The following is a 27,193-nucleotide window of genomic DNA, read 5'->3' as shown; positions in this document are numbered from 1 at the left end:
AGGCAAATTGTAGTAGTCAAGCCGGAAAAGGACATTGTTCGAAGAAAAAAGAAAGCAGAGAAAACATAGTGGCCAATTGAGTTGTTGACTCATAGGCTAATACCTCCAAATTTAGTCCTGTAAATTGTTAGGTTAGTGTTCTTTAAAAAAAAAAAATGAAAAGGGTATGAAAAGCATTGTCCACTCTTTAATTGAATGATCGAGTTTGACAGCATATTGCAGCTTCCAATATGCTTCACTGTGTGTGCAGACGTTAACTCGTTTTGTTGTTTTTTTGTGTAGGCTGATCTTTAATGTACAGTGGATCCAACATATGACATTATGGCCCATACTGATATAATGAAAACAAATCCAAAACCGGCCTAAGTAGGGTTGGAGTTTGGACTTGAATAACTTTCGTTGGAACAGTCAAAAGTTGCAGCTATCTCTCCCACAAATTCAATCTCAGTCTTTCGAGTCAATACGGAAAAGCTAGGAAAAGAATATCCAACCTTTGGATCCTTGCTTTCCAAAGAAATGTGTAGACGCCAAAGCAGGAAAATGCACGCCCCTGCTGGGGAACATGTGTTGATAAAACATTACCCAACGCTTTCAAAATGAGTCCAAAAAGCATTGCATGCGAGTTCCTGTTCAATCATGAACAATTCCACAAAATTTTGCGGTTCCCCGTCATCTACAGCGTTTCTCGTCAATCATGCACCACACTCGCCTCGGCTCTAATTTTACTATTTTAAGACTTTGAGAAACATAAATACTAACATTCTCTGAAAATTATACAAATTTTCAAAATAAAAATTTTAGTGTTCCACATTTAAATAGATTTTTTTTTGCACTTTTTAATATTGCCAGAGGACGTGTAAAATAAGTCACATAAACATCCGCTACTCTCAATTATCATAGCGTGTGCTCTGAGCAACTTCATTTAAACTCGTTTAGGTTCCGATTAGGTTTTCTTTTTTATAAAAAATAAATAACAACAAAAATATCATCCAACCGAACTTAACTCCATAAAAAGAAACTTGAATCTAACTCTTTTAGGAGCTAACTGTACATGAGGGATCACGCATTCACCACCTCACATGACTTGGCATTACTAATTTCTTGTTAGAAGTAACAACTTCATTTCCACCCAACGCGTTTTGATAATTTCCATCACTCTCGTGGAAGATTCCATCCTTAAGAGCCGTGGAAAATGATTAGATTTTCATTATATAAACATAAAAAGATATACTATAAGAGTTTAGACTTTTAAGAATTCCTCTTCTTGTTTTTTTTCCCTTGAAAAAAACAAAAGAGAAAAAGATATAGAAAAAAAAGTCCCGAGAAAATTCTTAAAGTGGGGTCCGTCCCTCTCGAAGGTTTCACCAAGCACGTGACGCCCTTCGGCACGTGGGTTTCCTTTCGCACGGGAACATTCTGGTCGGATCCAACCTTTCGCGGATCCACCATCAACCACCCCTTGGCCAACCTAAAACTACCTAAAACCGAACCGAATCAGTTACAAACCCTCTGATTCGCTCGGTGAAACTGCCGAAGCCATGGCGTGTCCTGATTCCCACGCTCATCGTCGCGCCCCGCGTTCTGGCAATCCAACGGCTCCGATTTGATCATCTCACTCGCAGTTCCACCAGGCTGCTGCAGCTGTAATTGCGTTTCGTCCCCCGCCGCCAAACCTTCCCCTTCTTCCCTCGCGCGCTTCACGCCTCCAATCGGCACACCGAACAATCTCGGACTCGTCTCTTCCTCTTCTCCTTCTTCGGATAATCGCTTCACTGGCAACAAGTCCAACGGTTTCGTCGCCACAAAGCTGCTCCCCGATTGAGAACTCGCGTAATTAGACATCAAATTGAATATGTTATTGCACAAGCTCTTCATCTCCACTAATTGTTTGTTAAGCTGCACGTTCTCTTTCCTCAATTTCTCGTTTTCTTCCATGAGCTCAGCCGTAACTGATCCCGTTTGGCCCGGTCTCGAAGGCGATGATGTCGATGAAATGACCGGAGATTGCTCGTCTCCGGAATTCGATGGAGATATGATCGGTTTTGCTATTGGAATCCCTGTCATCGTAGACACCGTAATAGCCGCCGTAGTTGGCGTCATGATCTTCCGACGCTGGATTTCGCATAAAAGCCGCTTTTCACCGCGTCGGAAACAATCGTTCGAGAATTCCCATCGATCAGGAACCACTTTTCTAAATCCCTAAAAAAAATAAAGCAAAAAAAATCAACAAAATAAAGAAAATTTGCATGTTTAAAACTTGGAGGGAAGAGATTAAATTTAAGAGTTTTTTTTTGTTTTTGTTTTTTTTTTTTTTTGCTTACATAAGTATTAAGTTGACGAACGAAACTAGAGAAATTGTTATGCTTGAAATATTTAGGAAGCAAATCACGAGCGAAAACCGTGGGGTTCCAAACGATAAAAGTAGATCCGTCGTCGTTCCACGAAATCACGTCGTCAATTGTGCGATCATCTACCAACTGATAAGTTTTTGTCAAAAACGGAGTGGGAACAGACCTCTGCGATTCTCCCGCCGCCGCCGCCGTCGCCTCTCCGTTTTGCTCCACTGGCGGCGGAGCCATCAACGGCACAAATATCTTCCTTATTGAAGGATTTTGAAATCAATGAAGATATATTTTTTGTTACTTTGGGAGCAAGAGGTGGAGAGGATCTGGTGATTAATTCTAGAAGGTTCGCCTTTTATGGGATGAGGAAACAGATAAGAGAGAGAGACAGAGAAAAGAAATGGCAAACGAAGGCAAAGTGAAAAGGAAACGAAGAAGAGAGGAAACAACGAGAAGCTACGTTACGTCTCGTCGAGAAACTTCCTGTTCGATGTTCCCTTCATACGTGGCAACCCGTGAGTGGGTACCACTCTTTTCTTTTTTTTTCTTTCTTGGAATTTACTGTGGGATCTGCACCATATCTTACGTTTATTGAAACTACTGCCAAGCCCACCTTGACTTTTTTTCTCTTTGGTTTTTCCGAAGAAATTTAATCACGTTTGAGGTTTTGTTTGTTAAAACAAAAAATAATTTATAAAAAAAATTATGTAAAATATATTACAAAAGATATCATTTTTTATTGAATAAACTATGAATTTTTTTTATTTAGACCATTTTATCGAAATTATGTAATGATGGAGTTATTTTTATGTTAAAATGATAAATATGAGTAAATTACAAATCAATAATATCATTTGATTTTCATATTAAAATAAAGAATGAAAATAAAAATATTTAAATATTTAGTTCATTGATTACTAAATAATCTTATTACTTAAAAAGTATGAATTTGAATCTCCTTTTTAAAAAATAAAAATAAAAAAATTAATATAATATTTTTAAAACATTTATTTATATATTTTAATAAAAGTAAGTTTCTACCTTTCAAAAATTTCCATCTCATCGTTTCTTTATCATAATACTACAAAAACATCCATATTCATTAATTGTATAAACTCTAATTTTCAAAAAAATTTCCATCTCATCCTTTCCTTATCATAACGCTATAAAAATATGTACATTCATTAATTGTATAAATAATCAAAAACTTATGTTTATAAATATATATTCATTAACTAATAATTATTAAAATATGTTTTGTTATAATTATTAGTAAGATTTATTCAATTTATATATAATAATATTAATTGAGTTGAATGATTTTATAAAAAAATATTTTTTTTATTTTAATAATACTTAATAATTTAATTATTAATATCTTAAATAAAAAATTAAAGTTAAATATTAATATCTTATTTTTAAAATATTTTAAATTAAATATTAATATTTTTCAAACTTATATAGCCAAGCTTAACATAAATGCATTTTTTTATTCTTTTGAAAATATCTTATGCTTTTGAGAATATTTTAAATTAAATATTAATAATTATCAAACCTATACTGCTAGACTTAGTATAAAAGTATTTTTTCTGTTCTCTAAAAATGTAATAAATGAGTATTTTTTTATTGACTTATAAAATGTTTTTATCTTTAAAATAAATTTTAAGTATAAATCTTAAAAAGGTTTTTTGAAAAATAAACAAACCCTCAATTCAAATAACAGGTACCCGCCCTTGTAATGTCTTCAATTTTGTTATCTAGACAATGGGCAATTCTAAGTACAGAAATATCTTGTTGATGAAATATGTCTTCAATTTGTACGTGTATGACTACCCCGATTGTCATCTAGATTAATATGTGTGTCAAGAGAGGATTAGCCGGTAATTAACATAAAATTTTATGCCCAACAAGAAATTTGCAATATGTTGGATGGATTAGAGTAACACCAAGGAAATGATATTCATAAATATATATATACACGATATTAGAGTAATATAATTATAATAATTAAGAATATTTTGCTATTTAAAGATATCATCTGCCTATTTAATCTTGCAATAACAAAAAACCTAATCTTTAATTTAGATTGTACTTGAGCATTTAATCTGCTAAGTGCATGTAAATGAGCCCCTAATTTCAATCCAAGTTAAATTGTTGTTTGACTTAAGCTTTAATGTTTAGGAGTACAGAATTTGTTCCAAAGGTTAGGCAAAGAAGCACCAATAATTGATAAGGCCAATCCTTTTTCTTTTGTTTTTGTCTCTCCTAATCGAGTGTGTGAGAGTTGATGAAAAATCGGAATTCACGGTTGATTCCTAAACAGACGTTAACTTGTCAGTATTCAGCAGTAGCTCCAAGAGACAAAAAGTAGATGGGGGTTGAAAGCTGTTTTCATTAAAAGCGTTTTTAGTGTCTACCAAACAATTTCCAACTGACATGCCCTGGATCTAACTTGTCTTGTTAATTAGCTCCTATCGAACCAAAGCTGCAGCTAAGACCACGTCCTTTGTTCTTTTCTTCTATCCCTCCAATTTCAAAATGCATTTTATTTAATTTATGCGTCCTATCGTCTGGCAGTCCCTTTATTAATTACTATTACTTTTATATGTGCATAAAATATTGAGATTTGGGAGCAACAATCAAAACCGTGATGGGGAGTTTAACTGGATTCCTCCTTCAGTCTATGCCGGATTGATGCCAAACTAATCAAAACCGTGGTTGATGTTTCAACTTCAAGTCTTTTTGCTTCTACTTTGATTATTCTGTTAAGCTAGAGAGAATACGTCTATATATATATATATATATATATATGACATTTCCAATTGATTTGCCATGGAAAAAAAGAGGTTGAATTTCACTTTTCCATTTTTAAAGGATAAAAGTGTGACTATCAACAAAGTCGTATCCTACCCATCATTGATTGAAAATACTTGAGAAATTTTGGGTGCGACAATTGTATTCCATTTAATTTCTGGGTTTATCAAACATGTTACTACTACCTTATAAGCCTTAGGCCGTAGGGCAAAGGAGGGAGAGGAAAGAACAATCTTAATAGCAAAGGGTTTGGTATGCAAAAAGGATCAAAACAAACTCAATACATCAATGATTATTAAAAGCTCATTAATGTTTAATGACTCATAAAATTGGTAATAAATTCTCACGGCCTACCTAAATAGCTACTGATAATCAAACAACTGTTGTATGGAGATGTCGTAGCTCCTGATAATTCCCAACGTTTTGGGCTCATGCAACTGTTAAAGATTTCGTTATTAAGTCCTGTACTTCCAAGTAAATAGGGACTTAGGGGGAGTTCTAGTTTCTTTTACTGTCAAATCTGCAATGAAAATCATTTAGGGGAAGCACGTTAATCTTAACCTTACTTAAAAGGAGGTTTCTTTGAAGCACTTGTACTGGATTTGGTCTTCATTTTTGTTTCCCCTCCTTGTTAAAAGCCTGGACTGTTTCTTCTCCAGGCTAAATTACTTTTGACAAGCATTGATGAAGGGCATGTTTTGTTTTGGCTCAAGTAGCCTTGCATGGTTAAGGTTTCCCATGGTTTTTAGAATGTTTCCTAAATTCCAAGAATAAAGATCTTTGAAATCCAGAGCCGTGCCCCTTTTGGTCCCCTATATTGGATCCAAATTTGCCACCGTTGCTGATAGGAGGTTTTATGACCATAAATCAATATAGCGCTCAAAGTGATGCCAACTATTATATGGGATTATCCTGTCCGACATAAAAATGAAAAAAAGGAAAAGGAAATTACATTTATCCAATCAACAGAAAACAACATTTTCGTTCGGCCGTGAGAGCCTGAAAATCATTGTCTCCGAGTAAAAACGATACTAATAAATCATATGTTAAACCATTAAATACCAAAACAGAATCTAGAAGGGGATAAGCTAACGGACTAGCAACCATTTAACTCACATATATATATATATATATATATATTATTATGTATGTACCATGGCAATGAAGATTTATGTGAAGCAGCTTTCATGAGTTATGAGTAAATTAAGAACAAAATCAGTATGCTAAGAAGTTGCACAAATCAGAGAACTAATAACAACTGTGAGATGCCATCAAATCTGTAAGAAAGATTTAATGCCACTCGTACCGTTTGATCCAGAATTCAGAATAGAAATCAAGCCTTTGTTTGAATACAATTCATATCATTTCAATCAAACAGATTTATGATGGTTGAAGCTGCAACAGGCGATAGCATTGATTGAAATTAGTTATAGTAGTTTATCCACAGAAGAGATGGCTTTCACTTGCAGATAGCACTTTGGATAATTAACAATCAGCTTTGTAATGCTAACCAAGCAACCGGCTACAGAGGACCTAATAGCAGACTCTCGAAAACCATTTGATAGCAATGTTAAGTAGATTTAGATATATTAATTCTTATTCTAAATGGATGAATATGCACACATGGGTCGAATATCAACAAAATTGACTGCAAATTAAAACCATTGAGTTACATGTCTGACAGAACAACCATAACAAACCCTAACAAGCCCATCTGGTACAAGCCTAAAACCACCAAAACTTTACCTTCTATAAAATAGTTCGGTTGTGCTGCACTATCTGCGTGGCAACTGGGGATTCAAAACAAATATTTTCTGTTATATTAACTAACAATAAAGATCAATTATTAAACATTATGTTCAATGATCTAAACATTTAAGCATTGTTTCAGTTCCAAGCCACATCAAATATCTCCTCTAAGGCTCATCCATTTTATGTTTAACTAACTAATGACCTTCAAAATTTTCCTCACAGGTCATGGCAAGAAATTACTACCTCACATACAACACATGCTTCATGCATGTTGACAATGATAAGAATCATCATTCAATCAAAAGTATGAAGCCAGTCACCAAGTCTATAAATCAACAGTAGCACCAAAATGTGATTGCTTATCCATTAGAGTTACAAGAATGATATCCATGATCACAGCAGCCACTTCCACCCAATTAAAAAAATAAAATTGAATTTGAAGCTATTTCCACAATCAACAGATATTGAATACATGTTTTAGTAATAGGTACTCCAAAAGTCAAAGAAATATAATAAAGGCATATATGTTTTAGCAATCCTGTAGAATCTCAAATCGTTCATCCAAAATCCAAAGTATTTAAATGATAGTAGTACAAAAACTTAATATGGATTACAGTTTGTATCTCAGAAGACAGCTTAATGATAAGATGATGGTTCTGCAGCATGGAATGGGAAACATTATACACCTTATGGGAGCAAAATACTGGTTAAGATAATTTAAAGCGGTAAGAGGTCCTTAAACTCCACATGATAGAATAGAGCAGAAAAAAAAACGATGACAATAATGCTGGGAAATTATATTGCTTAGTTCATAATGAAAATAAAATCACCTGGTAGCAGCTCAATTGTTCAGCAAATAACAGATGGAAGAGTCCAGATATGTGTCCTGACAGTACTTTAGGCCTCTCTTATGCGTAATAGATATGAAACAAAAAAATTAAACTATGGTTCACATCATTTTACACTTGCACACTTCAGCAGAGTTCCCACTACATCTTTAGACAGGCTTGACTATAGAACCCAGAAGTGGGATAAACTGAAGTGAAACAGCATCTGAGAAGAGCTTTTCTTGCCCCATGTATTCCATTAAAATGTATTGATCAATGTCTGTAATAATCCGTCACAAGCAAAACACACTCTCTATCCAAAATTAGGCAAAAATTCCAAGTCAAAGGCCAAATACTGAAGGCCATTACAAAAAACTAAGTTATCAGAAAACATACAAAATACCATGACGATAAAACAACAGACTTGCTGAAGTAACAATTGCCCACACAAATATGATCCACCAAGCCATAAACAAAGCCACTTCTTTAACAAAAGCAGAACATGGCAGTAAACCACAAACCAAGTTGTATTTGTCAAAGGAGTTACTGTCAATCTGAGATAAGCCAAGAAAGAGAAGTACCAATACTGGCGGTGCAAAGAACTGTAAAACTGCAAGACATAAGTAGTGATTGTGCAAAAAAACCTTTGCACGACTAAAATCCAAATCTGGGACCTTGCTAGCATGTAATCTTTGGTACCAAGACAAAACTGCTTCATTCAAAAACATCTGCAAATTTGAACGTAAAGCCATAATTTGTAGGATCCCGGAAAGCAATAAGCACAAAACCCTAAGCCTGGTAAAATCCAATTTTGAAAAACCCACGTTTCCAACCAACTTCTCAGCAGCTCCTCTACCATTATAACTATTCTTGTTAACAAGAATTTCAGCTAATGGATTAATCCAAAGTAAAGCTGTGAACACGGTAAACAAATAATTGGCATATAAAATCATTCTAGCAAACCATCCACAAGAGATTATGGACAAATTACACCTAAGCTGATCAGTCCCAAGCCAAAAGGACCGTGCATTCTTCCCAGCAGGCATATACAAAAAACCAGAAAGGAATCCCATCAAAACAGCAACAAAAATCCTCCAAGGCCCTTCAACTGAATCGAAACGGAAATCGGAAACCGACCATCCAATTCCAGAACAAATCATAATCCCTATAAGAAACCCCACAACGCCAAAAATTGCACTAAATTGCTTCTCCGACCTCTTAGAAGCAGATTTCTCAAACGATATCTTTGCAAGTGCTAACAAAACTTTGGTTAAACCAATAAATCCAAAAATAACTGGAATTAAATTCCCATTAGCCAAAACCCCAGAACCCTCAGACTCACCTAAATACTTGTAAAGCAACAAACAGGAAATACCCACAAAGGAGAAAACAAAAGAATTGTGATACTCATTGAAAAAAAGCCTTGTTTGAAGATGACCCTCGTCGAGTTTCAGCCTGAAGATCTGGGCATTGTTTTCATCGAACTCCAACTTGTCTTTAGATTTGTTTCTTTTTTTGAGTTCTGCACTGGTCCTTGATGACAAAGATCGGTAACCTTCAAGTCCAGGACCTGAATCTGAGATGGAAGGGCGACGAATAGCAGCTCTAACGCCAGAAGAGGCGTTGTTGCCGTGGCCAACGTTTTCAGGGTGGATGTAAGTGTGGAGACCTTGGAGAAAGAAAATTGGGATCTTAAGGAATGTGAGGATTAATGTGAGCGATAAAGAGAGCAAGGTTTGGAGTATAAGATTCTCGTAAACTTGAAAGAACGGTAACATTGTAATTCGCTCCAAGGAATTTGGGGCGTTGACAGAGACGGTTGGGAGATCTCGATGGTGTTTGTTTTAGAAACGTAGTTTTAAGTGTTTATGTTTAGGGAAGTATTGCAGTTTGAACTTTGAGTCGTTTGTTACTTCCTTGTTTTGTCGGCCTTGACTTCGATGTAGCCCAACTGATCATGTGGGTCCTGTCCACGTTGTAAGAGGTTCTAAAAAATCTGTCTTCCCTAAGAAATTTAAGTATTTTAAGAAATAAAGCACATATTAGTAGTCTGTTATTTTTGGCTTTCAGAATTAGGCTGTCTCTGCCAAGTACACGAAAGAAGATTTGATAATAGTAGTATTCATTGTTTTTCTTTTTTGTTTCACCAAATACATTACTACTTGAAGGACAGTCAATGTATTTCGAAAGCTTTTTACTTCTTAATTTGAGTCTAAACATATCACTTCTCGTGTTTGTTTTCTAAATATAACGGGATATTTTAAATTATGAATTTAGATCCAAGCAAAATTTATACATGGATGAGAATTTATAAAGGATGAGAGAGTACAATTTAATTTAAAATAGAAAATTAATACTTGGTAAAATTAGAATTGTTAGCTATTTATGACACGTTGGTTTGGTATGGGAGAATAGTTAAGTCATTGCCGTTTAGTCTTTTTTGTTTTTATTCTTTTGTTTAGTTGGTTGTTGAGGTGGCGAATAACCATTTATTGAAAATAATTACAACTTAACAAATAGAAAATTAAAATAAAGAAAAAGTGAAAAGAAATTAAAGTAAAAAATTTATATGAATAATTTAATAATAAATTATTAATATTTAAATATTTAACGAAAATAGAAATTAAAAAATGAAAATATAAATAGAGAAAAAATAAAAAGAAAGTGCAATAAAAAATCATATTAATAATTTAATAATAAATTATTAATATTTTAAAATTTTAATGACAATAAAATTAAAAGATTAAAAAAATATTATTAAATTATAATAATGAGTAATTTTGTCTATTTTATTAAATTATAATGAAAGGTACTGTTATCATTTTATCATTTATTCTTTAATTATTCTTATGAACCAAACTTAAAAATAAATTATAATAATAATACTTACTTTATTCTATTTTATGTACTAAGTCACATAATAATTATTTTATTTTAATTATACTTTATTTTATTTTTATAAAATAATTATTTTATTCTATTTTACAAATCAAACGTGTGATTAGAATTAAGTGTTTAATATTTTATTGTTAAAATTTATTATAACAAGATTGTTTGATTAGAATGATTATTTTATTTTGAGTCTATTTCAAATTAAATGATCACTCTAAAATTTAATTTAAAGAACGAGTTGATATAACGATTTCTCGTAGAGAAAAAGATTAATCCTTAAATATGCAAACTAATCATTATGAGAGTTTATCAAGGCTAGTTATTCCCCCCCTTTAAGTAATAACTAAACTTTTTAATGTCATTAGTATCCTGTCCAACTTTATCAAATCTGAAACCGTATTCAGACCCTCTCTCTCAAAAGATGAAAAAAGAAGATCATATTCCTCCCCACACCTCAACTTGACACCCGCAAGACATCTACCTTATTTCGAATCATCTCATTGGGCTAACTTTCACCAGAAAACGAACTCCGAAGAACCTAGGCAGGGCCCATGACCAGGGGCAAACACCATTTTCGGCGATCAAAGGTGAAACCATGTTTGCTGGATCCTTGGGAATGGAGCGATTTGGTTGCTGAATCGGTGAGTTTAGCACTGACCATCATTTATGGTTGTTGGCATCGTCGAATCAACTCACTGGGGACAAGATCTGGTCATTGGCAGCGGCATCGGCGACTAAATTGCCACAACAGTGGTCGGAGAGAAGAAAAACAAGAAAAAGAAAGAACAAAATTAAGGAAAAGAGAGAGGTGGCTGATCTTGCAACTAAAAGGCATTCCATCGCTGATGACCAGAAAGAACAAAAAGTGAAGGACAAAAGAAAAAAATTATAATAAAAATAATAATGAAATCTTAATTATAATTAATTTTTTATATCTTAGCATATCCTATGTTAATCAATTATCAAATTTTATAATAATTCTTCTTCTATTTTATTTTTACAAAATAATTAATTTTTTTTTTTCTGTTTCATTTCATGATTCAAACTTGTTATTATTTTGAATTTTTTCCTTCAGGTGCTGTTGGGAATAATAACATAAATAGAAGTTTCAAAGAATCTTTTTCCCCACTTTTTCTGCAACCCAATAAGATGTGTTTCCCTAATAAATGATGCCTCAAGCATTTAAACATTAGATTTACATAAAACTTTTTACTAAAAAAATTAAATCTGGATTTTTGTTTTTACAAAAACAAAAAAAAAAAAGCCTTTCCTTTAAAAATCACCTAAGCCCGCAAAGCATATATGTGTAAGACTTTTAGTTTGGTGATTTAATTTTTATGAAGATATATGACAGTAGGGTATTCAACTCTTTTACTCTTTGCATTTTGTTAATAACAAGAACCAAAAACAACTAGCGAAAAAAGAAAGAGTTCCTTGGACCTGTGCGCACAATCTAGAAAATTTTTCACAGATGCAGTACTTTTCCTGCTGATGCTTGCCACTCTCAGAAAGAGGTCACTGTTCCATATTGAGGTTGAGAAACTGTAATGCTGCTACTACTCTCTGGGAAGGCTTGTAGGTTGCATAAGTTCTTCATCCCAGGCTATTTCTTTGTTTATTGATCAAAATTAAGCAGACCGCGGGTGACCTTATTTCCTCTAACTAAACCCCTGGGAAGTCCATTTTTGCACAAGCTTGTTCGGTCCCGTAAAAGATTATAATTACATCAATTTCAAAGATGCTGGTATGTTTTAAGAGTCGCCTCCATGGAAATGGGCATCCAAAATCTGATAATTTTATAGGGCTGTAGCCTGTCGGTCAAGCTTTTTCCGCTTTTGTCTTTAATCTCTTTTGAAGAATGCTAAGTAAATCTATATGCTCCAATATATCTAGAATCGAGATGGCTAACAGCTTTGGGTAAAAGTGACGATACTCTTAAAACAACAGAAATAGGGAATGAAATCGTTTCTTCACCAACAAGAAATAGAACATGGTCACACGCCCTCAAAATCTGGGGTGAAGAAGCATGAACCAAATAGCAGAAGATTCGATTATTTCTTTAATTAAGACCTCATTGATATATGCTACAGCTGTACATTGCCAATCGAGAATCTTATTGGCTTAGCTTCTGAGACAAGAAAATAAGTTGAATGGAGATCAGCATTTTTTCCACACTGCTGCAATACGGTGTCAAAAGGACAACCTCCCATGTGCTTTGTAGTGTGTCTTCCATGCCAATCACGCCTATACACTCTCCTGGCTGCATGGATGCTCTCACCCTCCTCTCCCAGAATGGAAAATGACATGCTATCGATTTTATATATCTATAAATTATGTCACAGCAAATTGCTTGATAAAATATCAGCCATGCAGGATTAAAAATAGTAGTAATAATAAAAATTAGCAGGTCGGGATGAACACTAATAATTCGTTCGTTTAACAGATTTTCATTAGGTAGGGGTAAAAAGCGCCTATCCTAGGGAATAATAATGACGCTAATAATGAATCCACCTTGAGTGGTAGCTAAAATCATTGCAAACTATATATACAGTTGAAATTTTAATACCTTTCAAGAAAAAACAGTTGAAATTCTAATAATGTCATGGCTACATAGTGATTTTGTACGACTATGATATTTCCAATCCAGCTAGATCACAATAATAGAAATCGTCACTTGAAAATGAATGAAATGATGGACAACACTTTGATTTTTATGATCCTAAAAAAAAGCTAATCATAAAACAGTTTCATCTATATTTTCTTTACTTTAATTAGCTCTGATCAAGGATACAAATTAAAAGGCTAAATGCAAAATGAAATATCTATGTCCCTCTCTCTTGGGAAAGTTGTTTTATCTTTATCTGGATGTGGATTAAACTTTTGTGTTGAAAATATGGATTAAACTTTTGTGTTGAAATTAAACTATAATGAACTGAAAAGCATATTTTGTAAAATTGATGGTTTGAGTTTAGATATGATCAAGAGTGCGCACTCACTTGTGTTTAGATAGATATATATTGGATGTTGAAAACAAGGTTGGCCAAATAAAAATGGGGCATCAGAATCATTCGTGTGTTTCTTTCGCTTTCTTTACATTTGAAATTCTTCAAACATAAGTGATAAGATAAATGAATAGGAAATGAAGTGAAGTGGCCCTCTCTTCCTCCAACCTCAAGCCATTTTGATGGCAGCTCTAGCTAGAGAATTCAAGTGCGGATTGCACCAAACACATGTCACCAAATATCTACACGACTTTCTTCTTTTCGTTTTAAATATATTCTTCTCTTAAGCAAGCTGTCACGTTGTAGATCCAAAGGAAAGAACAGAAAAGAAAATAAGAGAATAAATTATGCTTGAATAAAGTCACTAGCAAGTCGCAAACCGAAACCAACCAAAACGTTTTGCAACCATATCAAAGAACTATCTTCCATCATATTTGGCAACATGTCATACATAATTCCTGTTGTTGAGATCTCTAAACATTCATTTACGTTATCAAATTTCCCGTTATGTCCAGTTAGCCAAAAACATTGTCAAGCAACTGTTGCCTGCAACGGGTAGGGTAAGATTGTCATTTACCTTTATCCGATAGGCTTTATTATCTGTACTACATAAACTAGACAGGCAGTATTATCATTTTGCGAAAAGATTAAGCAACCAACGCTATCATCAGGATAAGGCGTGCCTGAGAGATCAAGATTGAAATCTCCTTTCTTTGTCCCTGTCGCCATCTCCTTTATCCCATCCCGTGACCTTTTTACCATATAAAACTAATTCTATTTAAAGAATTAAAACATTGTTTGCATATATATATATATATATATATATGTGTGTGTGCATATGGATAATATTATTATATAGAGTCGTACAGTTGAAGAACGAAAAGATCCTGCTGTAGATACCATAAAAATATCTTCCAAGAATCAGCCGAAATACATGACTATAGGGCACTCTATAGCCAAGTGAAAAATCAAGAGCATTGTCATAATCCTGGACACTGAAGTACTAGTACAAATATTGTTCTGGTGCTGAAAGGACAGATACCCAGTAGCAAGGCAGAATGATTCAGCCATATTTCACCATAGCTCACACTCACAAATCATTCCGCTGCTATTCTACTACAAAACCAACTACTCTAAAAAGCAAAGAAAGAAAAGAAAAAAAAGTCCTACAACAAGAATAATCTTTCCATCAGTTTGCTGCTGCCACGGATGCAACTGGTTCATTGGGGAGCTGTTCCTCATCTTTATCTCCTGTTCGGTTGTCAATCTGTGGGACCACCTGAAAAGACTCACATAAACAGAATTCTTTAGTCTTTAATTCGTCTTTAAACAGGGACTTTCTCTTGTACAAAGAGATCGAGCGATCGAACCCCACACACGCGATCCATTAAGATGAAAAACATAAAATTTAACAACAAGTTTACTTGCTACGATTAAAATTCATCAAATGTCTGAAACAGTTATAAGAAAATCTGTTGTAAAGATTGAAACTTGCTAGCTAACTGGGTCCATAGCACCTTGATTTTTCAACCATCCGATTATGATAAAAAAAAACTCAGTGTGGTTTGATAGAGTGACCAACCTGATCTTGTGATGAATCCTGCGGCTTAGATGGTGGTCTCCTTGATCTTTTGTCAGGCCTACCCTTCATTTTGCTTCTAGTTACGCCAATAAAATCTACTGCGGGGATCCCCGAAAGGACCAAGACAAAGAATAATTAAAAATGATCAAAAAGAGATGAAAAGAACCATAAAGTGAACTGACCAAGTGACCCTGCTACAAATATCTCCAGGCATATTCGACATTTTATATATTCTTGAGGTGGTGTTTGGGGAGGCTGGTAAAAAACGCATTTTATGCAAACAAAAAAAGGGCATTCTCAAGTCAATATTTCACAGCTTTTTCGCGCAGCACTTCCAAGATGCCAAAAAAAATCTTCCAGGTTTTGGCACTTAACAACAAAACATTAAAGCATTAAACAAGCAAGGTCTAAAGATTAAAAGAAAAAACACTTGTCTTATGCTAAGATGCACCGTTTTGCACCATGGAAGATGGTAATCATGATATGATCAATACAGCTCTAAACAAAACCCTCAAATCTCTGACAACTGGCGCTCAAAATGCACCAAAAACAACAATAAAACAAGGCCAATGACAAGAACGTTACTGTTACCTGAAGTGGCATGCTTTTTTCTCGTCTGGTTCTGTTTGCAATCGAGAGTCGACTCAGAGCTGTCTGGCAAGTGACGGTCCAGACGGAGATTATGGCGGCCGTCGTTCTCTAGCATTGTATGGACGAACCATGCCTCCACGGAGTTCAAGAAGTGCACATGCTTCTCGTTCGTCCACGGCTCATTCCGGTCGCTGGGCACCTGCGAATCCATGCCCACCGGCTCCCAAAGGCCAAAACAAGACTTAACCTTTCTTTCCTTTTTAATTTTTTTCCTCTCTTGCGGATTTTCGAGAAACAAACAGTTGGTGCCTTGGTGGGTGGGTTTATTTGCTTTGTTTATGTTTCTTTTAAGTGTCAATCTTGTTTTTCTGTTTTGTTTTTGAGTTGTTGTAGCAATTTTTCCAAGCGGATCTTTTTGAGTTGGAGGGAGGGGTGGGGTTGGAAAAAGTGTTTCAGGGTTTTATATAGAGTGTGGCCGTAGGGTTGGGTTTTCTTTTGACGGGCTCTTCCAATTACAAAAGGGGAGGGATGTTGGACTTGGATGAGAATACCCAAATTCGATACTCGCTGTTTTACACCCGACACCTGTTCATACATGTCCAGATAAATTCTTTTATGTTTCCCGACGATATTTGTTTTCTTATGAGTGAATAAATGGCAATGAAAATCCAAAAACCATGTACGTGCTAGCTGTCTTTTGCATCATTTTTGTAATTGATGTTTTCAAATAGTTAAATATTTTTCAGCAAAAAAATCTACTTGCTTTCACATCATTTGATTAAATCATTAGATTAAACGCTAAGAAAAACAAGCTTAGCTTTCTTAAAAGTACTTGGTAGTTTCTAAACCCTTCCAAGTCATCATTTCATAAAAGAATCTCAGGCAGAGGGGCAGGCATGATTAATTTCATCTACCAATGATGAAAGATTTCTATTAATATCTTGTCACGGTTCAATAATGTTGGTATACTGGTGTTAATTATAATCCAAAATTGTTAAAAATAATATGGATTTCTTCAAATTAAATTGTGTGCTAGTATTGTTTTTACTTTCACATGTGTCGCATGTGACAAACTTGAGTTGACAATTAAAAAATTTTCTTAAAATATAAACAAAAAGATATGAAATGCAATTACCATTTTAAGGAAGTAGCAGTATGAGACACAGAGGCGAGTATGCAAGGGGCGGAGTAGAGGAGCGAGTACATTGTGGTGGGGCAAGCTAGGCGAAAATATCTGGTCCTAAAAGGATTAAAATTGGATTGAAGAGAAAGATATTTTGGGGATCAACAAAGAATCTGATGGGCAGGTTTTATGAGATGCTGACTGTTATCCTTTTCCTGGGATTGATTTTTTCTTTTTCGTCAGGGGTGGGCCAGCGAAGCTACTGCTAATGGACCTTGTCATCCATCCATTCATTCCAAATTACGCATGTATCCTTGTGACACTGTAGTGGTCAAACAAACCAACAAAAAGAGCTGTCCTTGTATGTTTATACAGCACATACAAGAGGCCACGTCAGCTATTCCGCTGTGCTTACGTGACATATTAATCTTTGCTTTTGTTTTTCTCTAACAAAAAATGCTCTTTTTTTAAGTTTAAATTTTGCGTCATAAAAATAAAAGGAGTTTTAATTTCCACTACTTAATTTGTCAACTCAGCTCATATTTAATTTGTACACACATACTTATAATACGTGCGTGAATTGTAAAGAATATAAACAAATAAATAGAGCACATAAGATTATCAGAAGTAGTAACGAAAATAGATTAAAAAAAAGGGTGAGTGATTGTCGATATTTAAATATTGATATATTTTACTTGTAAATTCACTATCACAAAGTAATTTTTTACCCATGTGTGGGTAATCATAACAAAATAAGTAATTCAATAGGATATAAAATTCAGTTTTGACATGACAGAGTAGAAAAGTGCAAATGGCAGCTCATACAAGTCATTCTTCCGTATTTGAAAACGTCAAAATTGGTAGGGTGGTTTGGAATCTTGCTCGTACAATTTTCTTTTGAAATAAAAAGATTCAATTCATTTTAGCCCAATCTTCTCTTTTCTGTTTAAAGACAACACGTAGACTATGCTTTTCTTTCTCTTCTTTATGATAGCATTATCCCAAAACAATCCTCCGTTTTCAATTAAAGCGTGCTTCTAATGAAATCATTTTTTTTTATTTTTTAAAAATTGAAATACTAAAAAATTTCAATATATATAGAAAATAGATATTCTTTTTTTTTTTGCTTTTTAAATTGTGCACGTCTTTGTGGGTTTTTTCTTGTTGCTCATGAGTTTCATATTTAGCTAGAATTACGAGTTTTGTTAAACAAAAACTCTATTTTGTTCATGCTTGCTGGATTATCTTGCTTTTATAAGCATGACTCGCGAAATACCAATTGATACAAACTCATTTGCATTGTTTTTTCCTCTTATGTGTAGGGGAAAGAATTGCCTAATAAAACCAATGAAAGGATAAAAACAAGATATTTATTTTACTCAATAATGAGGAAAAAAAGTGTTTTATAATCATCTTGTAAATAAAAGATTTTCCTCTTTTCCTTTCTCCACTGTAAAAGCAATGATGAAAGTTGAAACATAGTATAAACTGGGAGCAAAGGGATTCTATCCACTTAAGAGCCCAAAAACTCGTGTTGGGCAGGTCCAACAATCAAAGAATGAGGTTCAGAATTGGACTTTGTATGGAGTAAGGTCATAAACACTGTTTCTGACCTCTGTATATATTTCTTCGTCTCGTTCATCAGGTTCACCTTAACTTCATTCTCAAGCAAATTTTGTTGTCTGTGGCAGAAGCCGAATCTCGAGCCCATAACAAGCGTGCCGTTAGGTTCTTATATACGCATCGAACACCATTTAAACAAAAAATCTAAATTAATGGGGTTTTAAATTATAGTATATTATTTTAAAATATTTAAATTTGAGATTCAAACAAATATAATAATAAAATTTTGATGAGCCATATTTAATTTTATGTCTGAAAAAAATTCCATAATTGATCGTAATTGATTGGTTGGTTATTTTAAAAATAAATACATAATGAGCTTTATTGCCTATTCAGTCAGACTTTTTTCAAGTTACCTACTTTTTAAAAGTAAAAATTAAATCAAATAAATTGTAAAAAGCTTTTTTTAAAAAAAAGTTAAAAAAAAAGTTATAGAGATGAGCTTTCTTTTCTTTTCTTTTAAAAACATGTTAGTTTTTCAAGAAACACTTTTTTCTCTCTTAATCGATCACCATTTCTTTTCCTCTTTTCTACAAGTCACCTTTCTAAAATGCAAATCACGATATCCATTTCCTTTATTTCTTTACAAAAATTATTAGAAAAAAAATAAATGATCCAATAAAAAAATAACAAAATCTGAAGTTTATTTTTTTTACAAAGATTAAGAGAAAAGAAATACAAAATTTAGAACTTTATTCAGTTACTGTATAAAAGTTTTCTTTATTCTTCACTAAAAATGATTTTAATATTAAATACATCATTTTTTTTATTCTTTTTGGGAATTGAAGAGCATGACCAGATTGCTTGCTAGATCAATAATTAAAATCTAATAATATTATTACTATACAAAATTTGAGAGTTGTTCTTTATATAGATTTTTTTTATTTTAACATCTAAAATCATATATAAATTCAGAAGCAAACTTGTTCTGCTTTAGTTTATTAGGTGATTAAAAATAACATGAATAACCTTTATAGTAATTTAATTAAAATTAAAACTTATACAATTTATTTTATCAAGTAGCTTATCAAATAGGTTTAGCCAAATTTTAAAATCTATTGATAACATTATTGATGCTCATTTAATTGATGCTAATGGAAGAATTCTTGATAGAAAATCCATGAGAGAAGATTTGTTTTGGGCTATCCGAGGAGGTGGAAGAGGTAGCTATGGGATTGTCCTTGCTTGGAAATTGAACTTGGTTCTTGTTCCAGCAATCGTGACTGTTTTCTCAATCACAAAGACCTTGGAACAAAATGCAACCGAACTTATCCATCGTTGGCAATATGTTGCACCCAAGCTTCCTGATGATATATACCTTATTGTCACCATAACAAGGGTAAATTCTGGTCAAGAAGGAAAGGATACAATTCAAGCTGTTTTTACTACCTTGTTCTTGGGTGGGGTTGATAATCTCATTTCATTGATGGAAAAAAGATTTCCGGAGCTTGGAGTTGTGAAACAAGACTGCATTGAAATGAGTTGGATTCAGTCTCTTCTATACTTGAGTCAATTTCCAATAGAACGCTTGGAGATTTTGCTTGATAGGAGTACTGCGGTTTACAAAACTGTTTTTAAATTAAAATCTGACTATGCGAAGGAACCTATTCCAAAAATTATATTTGAGGGAATGTGGCAAAGGTTCTATGAAGAAGATTAATTATCTTGATACCTTATGCGGGGAACATGGATGAGATTCCAAAGACTGAAACTCCATTCCCACATAGAGCTGGCAACATGTACAAAATCATATACATTGTCGGTCGAGTTGAAGAAGAAAATCTGGAATTTCAAAAGTACATAAATTGAATTAGGAGATTTTATCATCACATGACTCCTTACGTTTCAAAATCTTCTTGAGAAGTATATGTCAATAATAGGGATCTAGACATTGAAGTTAATTATAAAGGCAATACAAGTTATGCACAAGCTAGCATTTGGGGTTTTAAATATTTTAAGAATAACTTTAATAAATTAGTACATGTGAAGACGTTGGTTGATCTTGAAAATTTTTTCAAGCACCACCAAAGCATCTCTCCTCTCTCACCTTTGTAGAAGAAAAAATTTAACCATTGTATCCTTAACAAAAAACTAGTTTGCTTTAACCCATGGGCTGTCAAGTAATAGACATCAAGTCCACTAAAAGTAATCTTTATTGGTTATCTTTAAAGAAATATATATGTTATGCACTTAGATGATTTATTTTCTAAAAACATATGTTTCATGACTATAAAGGATTTTGATCGCTTTGGCATAGAAAATTTAAGCATGTTAGCATGTATAGAATATATTTGAAAACTATTTCAAAAAGATTTAGTTAGCAGTTTGCCTAAGTTAATTTTTAAAAAGAAAAAAAAATTATGATGCTTGTGTCAAAGGAAAACATAGGAGAAATTCTTTTAAACCAATAAATTGTGTATCAACGTCCGAACCTTAACTTTTTCATATAGACCATTTTGGTCCTACTAGAACTATGAGTCTTGGCAATAAACCATATGGATTTGTTATTATTGATGATTTTACTAGATATACATGGTTTCATTTATTAACTCTGAAAAATAAAACTTTGGAAGTATTGACTTCTTTTTGCAAATAAGTTCAAAATGAAAAAGGTTACTCAATTTCAAGTATAAGAAGTGGCCATGAAAAAGAAATTGAAAATCTTGGTTATGAAGAACTTAGTGCTCAAAATGGCTTTAGCTACCACTGTTTAGCTCCTAAAACTCTCCAACAAAATGAAGTAGTTAAGAGGAGACATAGGACTTCAGAGAAAGGGAATAGAACAAGGTTTTACGAAAATAATTTGTCAAAATATTTTTAGATGGAAGCCATAATACCTCCTGATATATTGTAAATTGAGTAATAGCTAAGCCTATTTTAAAGAAAACACTTTAAGAGCTTTATTAAGGAAGAAAGCCCAATTTTCATCATTTTGATTGTAAATGTTTTCTTTTGAATAATGAAAGGATAATCTTGAAAATTTTGCTATAAAAAGTTATGAAAGTATTTTCCTCAGCTAATCTCTAACTTTTAAAGCATTAAGACCTTTTAACAAAAGAATACTTCTTGTTAAAGAATCTATTCATATTATATTTGATGAATCTAATCCTCCGCTGAGAAAGGATTCTTTTGATGATGATGATGTAGGCATTTTAGAAGAGGTAAACGAAGAGCATAATTTTGACAATGAAGAAACTACATGAGAAAAAAAACCAAGGAGCAATCATGTACAAGGAATAGCATCAAATTGAGCAAATTGAGGAAGAAAAGGAACCTAATCACCTTATAGCACTACAATAAATTTGATTTAAAGACAGCACATTTTTATAATATGCTACTAATTAAAAATATTTTTTATAACACTTTTTTATGCTTTTTAGAACATTTTTGTAAATCTAATTTGATTATATAAATTTTTAGATACATTATTAATAAAATGTAATCATAAAAATTCCATACACTAGCAAAAAACTGCACTTTTTTATATTTTTACTGATAATTGTGAAAAAAGTGAACTTAAAAATTTAAATAATTACACTTTTTAAAATTTTACTATAAAAAAAATGTTGCATAAAAAAGTGTAATTAAAATTCAATTTTATTATAGTGGAGAAAGAAGGTTTGTGGACATGTTCAAGGTAATTGACATCCAACTCGAGGGATAATTAGAACTAGATCGAATTATAAAAGTTTATGCAATTATGTTACCTTGATAATTTGTAAACTCATCTCACAATTTACAGCTCATATTTAATTTGCTCATATATTCTTATTTGTGTGTAAATTGTAAAGAGTATGAACAAATAAATAGAAAAAATAACTTGCATCAGGAAGGTAAAAGATTAATATACGATTATCAGGAGTGACAGAAAAAGTTACAAAGAAAATGAATGATTGCAATATTTTAATATGTATATATTTGCTTGTAAATTTACCATCACAATAATTTTTTTTACCCATATGTGCGTTAATATAAAAAGTAGATTGTCTGAAATAAAAATCTCTTTTGTTCCAGCTTCTTGGATTATCTTGCTTTATACATATTCATTTCACATCTAACTGTGGTGAGATATATCATATTCAAATTTGAAACTAATTAAAAATAATAATAATAAAACTCTTGATAAGCCATACTTAGTTTATGCCTGAAAAAGTTACATAATTGATACTGTGTGATTGGCTGGTTTTTCTAAAATACATGGATAATGAGCTTTACTCAGTTAGGAATTTGGATATTCATCTAGAAAGCTATTGTTTAATTTTAATAAAAAAAAAAGTAAATTCCTAGTCCATTAAGGCATTGGATGACGTATTTCCATAGATATACATTAATCTTTAGAAGGAAAAGAAAATAAAAACACGTGTACGATCACTGTGCTGATCCTTATCCAAGGGCAGGTAGAGTGAATCAAACCTTTGATTCTTGCCAAAAAAAAAAAATCAAATATAAATAGCCTACTATTCCTGTCTGATATGATATTGAAACACAAAATTCTTATGGTTTAATCATTTTTTAAACAGAGAGGACCAGAAAACAAACATTTTGAAATTTTATCACCATTTTACCCGAAATTATCTAAAGTATTAAAGTATAATATAGAAGAATAGAAAGTCACATATGACAATCTTCGAGCACGTAGGGGAAATTGCCTGGAACGATTAGTAAGTAATAATAAAATTGGTTATACCCAGAAAGTCATCAAATTTAAATTTTGTTTTTCAAATTTCATGGAAATTTAATTCTCATTTACTTGATAAACTTCTTCCATTGTGTCGAATGCGTTAACGTGGCCTCCATTGGAAGGTAATTTTCAAATACATGTTATTTTTTAAACATACTTGATTAGTCAATGAAAGATATAAAATCTTTTATCATCTTTAAATTTATTATATATAAGAATGAAAGATTACTTCAAACTATTACATCAAAATTCAAAAATCGCAATAAAAGAAATTGAAGTCAAGGCTTATAAGTATATTATATGAAAGGTCACGCAACATTTAATATGAAATAGATGTTGGTTTTGACAAGTACATATGTAATGTGTATATTTTATTGAATATGTTGATTGTTTAATTATATTTTGCCAATAGTCAAAGGAAATCGCCATGAAAGTCGATCAGATTTATGTGGAATTTCTCGTTCAAACTTTTACCTAAAAAGACATAATCAAGATATGGTCGATCCAGTTCTCACATCACCCCTGGTATTCGTCGCCATCAAGGCTCACATGTTTTTTCACTTGTAGGGCAAGCTTAGCCTCTGTACTCTGCACTATAAATACGGTTACTCCACTGCCAAATTTCCTTAAGCAACAACCCCAACTCCGCAGAATGAAGTCCTTTCGTTACTCAACATTTGCCCTTCTTTTTGCCATTCTCTTCTCATTTTCATGGGAGACCTTAGCTCAGTCACATGAGAAATTTCTTCATTGCCTTTCCCTTCATTCCAACGACTCATCTTCTATTTCTAAAGTCATTTACTCACAAAACAATCATTCATATTCATCTATTTTGGAATCCTCCATTCAAAATCTTAGGTTTTCCACGATAGACACCCCAAAGCCTTTAGTCATTATTACTCCCTTGCATGCATCCCATATTCAAGCAACAATTCAGTGCTCTAAAAAACACGACTTGCAAATTCGATCTCGAAGTGGTGGTCATGATTTTGAGGGTCTTTCTTATGTTTCTGAAGTTCCATTTGTTCTCATTGATTTAGTTAATCTTCGATTAATTGATGTCCATGCTGAAAATAGTGTTGCATGGGTTGAAGCAGGGGCTACCTTAGGTGAACTATATTTTAGGATTGCTGAAAAAAGTAAAACTCTTGCCTTTCCAGCCGGTAATTGCCATACTATTGGTGTTGGTGGTCATTTTAGTGGAGGAGGTTATGGTGGATTGTTCAGAAAATATGGTCTTGCTGCTGATAACATTATTGATGCTCACTTAATTGATGCTAATGGAAGGATTCTTGATAGAAAATCCATGGGAGAAGATTTGTTTTGGGCGATCCGAGGAGGTGGAGGAGGTAGCTTTGGAATTGTCCTTGATTGGAAATTAAATTTGATTCCTGTTCCAGCAACTGTGACTTGTTTCTCAGTCGCAAAGACCTTGGAACAAAATGCAACCGAGCTTATCCATCGTTGGCAATATGTTGCACACAAGCTTCCTAATGACATATTCCTTGCTGTCACCATAACAAGGGTAAATTCTGGTCAAGAAGGAAAGGATACAATTCAAGCTGTGTTTACTGCATTGTTTTTGGGTGGGGTTGATAATCTTATTTCATTGATGGAAAAAAGATTTCCGGAGCTTGGAGTTGTGAAACAAGACTGCATTGAAATGAGTTGGATTCAGTCATTTCTATACTTTGGTCAAGTTCCATTAGAACGCTTGGAGATTTTACTTGATAGGACTGCGGTTAACAAAACTCTTTTTAAAGTAAAATCTGACTATGTGAAGGAGCCTATTCCGAAAATTGTATTTGAAGCGATGTGGCAAAGGTTCTATGAAGAAGAAGGGAAATATGGCTTAATTATCTTGGTACCTTACGGGGGGAAAATGGATGAGATTCCAGAGACTGAAACTCCATTTGCACACAGAGCTGGCAACATGTACAAAATCATATACAGTGTTGGTCGAGCAGAAGAAGAAAATTTGCAATTTCAAAAGTACATAACTTGGATCAGAAGATTTTACCGTCACATGACTCCCTACGTTTCAAAGTCTCCACGAGAAGCATATGTCAACTATAGGGATCTGGACATTGGAGTTAATAATAAAGGCAATACAAGTTATGCACAAGCTAGCATTTGGGGTTTTAAATATTTTAAGAATAACTTCAATAAGTTGGTGCATGCGAAGACATTGGTTGATCCTGAAAATTTTTTCAAGCACGAGCAAAGCATCCCTCATCTTTCATCTTGGTAGAAGAAGAAAGTTTACTATTGCATCCTCAAAAATAAACTGGTTAATTTTATTTTTGTGTTAGATACAACTTAGAATATGTCAATACTCTTTAGTTGTTCGATAGAAATAAGTTAAGTGATTGAAATTGTTGACTCAACCGAATATAGCTAGTAAATGTCAACAACTTTAAACATGTGATTTATTGTTATTAATGAAGTTAAAGTGATGTAAGAAATACTAAATAAGTTTTCCCCTCCTATCTCCGTTGTAAATAATGATAATGATCAATACACAAAAGTACATGGCGTATTCTAAAACAAGAAAAAGTCAATTTCTTTAAAAAAAAATAGTTACTTTGATACCATTTAATTATGGCACAATGAGTTTATGCTTAGTGAAATGAATGATGTTTTACCTCCAATAGAACGTGCTTTTTCATCTTCTCTGACCTAAGTATATACATAACCATGTTGGAGTAGGGTGTAAGAATGAGACGATTTTGTTGGAAGAGGTCATACTAAGCTGCCGTTAACCTCATGATTTCATAATCACTGGTTTCCTCGTTTACTCAATCTCCCAAATTGGATAGGGGCTTACAGGAAAGAAACCTGTTGTTTTAAATAAAATAGCGATCCTATATAAAGTTCATTTACGAATAGATTGTGTTTGTATATATTTGAAGATTTTGATGGGGTTTCATCTCCATATATATGACAAAAGTAAAAACCCTTTTATCTGTGATGGACGTAGGCACCAGTCTTTTAGTATTTTTTTCTCAGTGAACAGGTATCATTTTATTTATAATATTATTGACTTACAAAGCCAAGGTCTTAGCAAACTAAACGCAATGACCCTGGAAAGAGGATCCAAAGATATCCCTCGGGGGCACAAAGCCCTGAACCACCCTAAACCGACATGAACAGGGAGGCCTTAAACGTTCATACACACCCATTGACAGAGACAAATAACCCCAGCGCAGAGGACTCCCCTGCATCAGATAATGAAGTATACAACATTGGGAATCATAGATACATACGTAAAATCACCCCAAGAGATTCACCACCATACTAGCTCCCCATCATAATAAAATTACTGCATCAAGGTAACCAAATCTGCGAAAAGTGAAGTAATAGAGAAGGCTTGTTGAACATCATAAGGATGCCACTAGCGTAGCAGACAGAGAGCCAAATCTGCAGAAAATGACAATGGCATGGTCCATTGTGGCACCACCACATAAACTCCTTCAGAAAAAAACAAAGAGACATTACCCCCATTTCAGCAGCCATAGGAACCTAAGATACTAAATAGCACAAAGGCAGCAATGCACAACGAAACACACCAGAAAAACAGAAACCCATATTTACTGTCATTCAATTTCTTTCCTTGTGGCAATACCATCTCTGCCTTGGTTAAACCCACCAATTCTGGCCATGCGAAACTTAATACCACTGCTTAGACCCCTGACTTTCCATGAGATTACCCTCATGATCATCACCCTCTTGAATCGTTAACGACTTGGCACAGCACAGAAACTCACCAAGAAACCAGTAGTTAGATTTGGTTGGAGGAACCGGCGATATTACCAAAAAAAATCAGCCAGTTCACAAAAATCACCAGATATCCAAAATGCTGAAGAAGCTAAATGCAAAACATTAAATTAACATTTGATCAAAAAAGGAAAGCAAACACATCAAATTCAATTAGATTGTAGACACCCATTTTTAGTCGACAATA

The 27,193-nt window shown here is 33.4% G+C and overlaps 4 protein-coding genes and 1 pseudogene across 5 annotated transcripts; 2 read left to right on the top strand and 3 right to left on the bottom strand.

Moving 5' to 3' along the window:
• Nucleotides 1-917: 917 nt before the first annotated feature.
• Nucleotides 918-2,881, bottom strand: HSFB2A (heat shock transcription factor B2A). Its single transcript, XM_021421563.2, has 2 exons — nt 2,322-2,881; nt 918-2,199 (listed from the first exon to the last, which is right to left on the bottom strand). The coding sequence occupies exons 1-2, from the start codon at nt 2,577-2,579 to the stop codon at nt 1,495-1,497; spliced, it is 963 nt and encodes a 320-aa protein (XP_021277238.1). The 5' UTR covers nt 2,580-2,881; the 3' UTR covers nt 918-1,494.
• A 5,081-nt stretch (nt 2,882-7,962) lies between these two features.
• Nucleotides 7,963-9,625, bottom strand: LOC110415941 (transmembrane protein 161AB protein). The gene has a single exon (XM_021427735.1). It carries the CDS (start codon nt 9,511-9,513, stop codon nt 8,119-8,121), a length of 1,395 nt encoding a protein of 464 aa, XP_021283410.1. The 5' UTR covers nt 9,514-9,625; the 3' UTR covers nt 7,963-8,118.
• Nucleotides 9,626-14,498: 4,873 nt separating this feature from the next.
• Nucleotides 14,499-16,244, bottom strand: LOC110420773 (uncharacterized). Of its 2 annotated transcripts, none has more exons than XM_021434143.2 (3): nt 15,803-16,244; nt 15,212-15,309; nt 14,499-14,908 (listed from the first exon to the last, which is right to left on the bottom strand). In XM_021434143.2, the coding sequence occupies exons 1-3, from the start codon at nt 16,011-16,013 to the stop codon at nt 14,819-14,821; spliced, it is 399 nt and encodes a 132-aa protein (XP_021289818.1). In that variant the 5' UTR covers nt 16,014-16,244; the 3' UTR covers nt 14,499-14,818. The 2 variants fall into 2 exon arrangements, with proteins under 2 accessions (XP_021289818.1, XP_021289822.1); XM_021434147.2 differs by having other exon boundaries at nt 15,212-15,306; nt 15,803-16,158.
• Nucleotides 16,245-18,483: 2,239 nt separating this feature from the next.
• Nucleotides 18,484-20,603, top strand: LOC110425735 (tetrahydroberberine oxidase pseudogene; annotated as a pseudogene).
• Nucleotides 20,604-23,873: 3,270 nt separating this feature from the next.
• Nucleotides 23,874-25,706, top strand: LOC110416147 (tetrahydroberberine oxidase-like). The gene has a single exon (XM_089782404.1). It carries the CDS (start codon nt 23,882-23,884, stop codon nt 25,478-25,480), a length of 1,599 nt encoding a protein of 532 aa, XP_089638530.1. The 5' UTR covers nt 23,874-23,881; the 3' UTR covers nt 25,481-25,706.
• Nucleotides 25,707-27,193: the final 1,487 nt, after the last annotated feature.

Source organism: Theobroma umbraticum, unplaced genomic scaffold, assembly GCF_002168275.2.
Source record: "Theobroma umbraticum cultivar Fairchild unplaced genomic scaffold, ASM216827v3 scaffold_30.0, whole genome shotgun sequence".
Lineage (NCBI taxonomy): Eukaryota > Viridiplantae > Streptophyta > Magnoliopsida > Malvales > Malvaceae > Theobroma > Theobroma umbraticum.
The sequence above is the reverse complement of the archived record's forward strand: the minus strand, read 5'-3'. Positions and strand labels throughout refer to the sequence as shown.

Bases quoted from the DNA above. Each gene is read 5' to 3' on its own strand.
- LOC110420773 (XM_021434143.2), bottom strand. From the start codon at position 16,013: ATGGATTCGCAGGTGCCCAGCGACCGGAATGAGCCGTGGACGAACGAG. The intron at 15,310-15,802 runs GTAACAGTAACG...GGATCCCCGCAG, and splicing joins AAAAAAGCATGCCACTTCAG to TAGATTTTATTGGCGTAACT. The intron at 14,909-15,211 runs GTTGGTCACTCT...GAGTCTTTTCAG, and splicing joins AGGATTCATCACAAGATCAG to GTGGTCCCACAGATTGACAA.
- LOC110415941 (XM_021427735.1), bottom strand. From the start codon at position 9,513: ATGTTACCGTTCTTTCAAGTTTACGAGAATCTTATACTCCAAACCTTG.
- LOC110416147 (XM_089782404.1), top strand. From the start codon at position 23,882: ATGAAGTCCTTTCGTTACTCAACATTTGCCCTTCTTTTTGCCATTCTC.
- HSFB2A (XM_021421563.2), bottom strand. From the start codon at position 2,579: ATGGCTCCGCCGCCAGTGGAGCAAAACGGAGAGGCGACGGCGGCGGCG. The intron at 2,200-2,321 runs GTAAGCAAAAAA...TATTTTTTTTAG, and splicing joins TTCGTCAACTTAATACTTAT to GGATTTAGAAAAGTGGTTCC.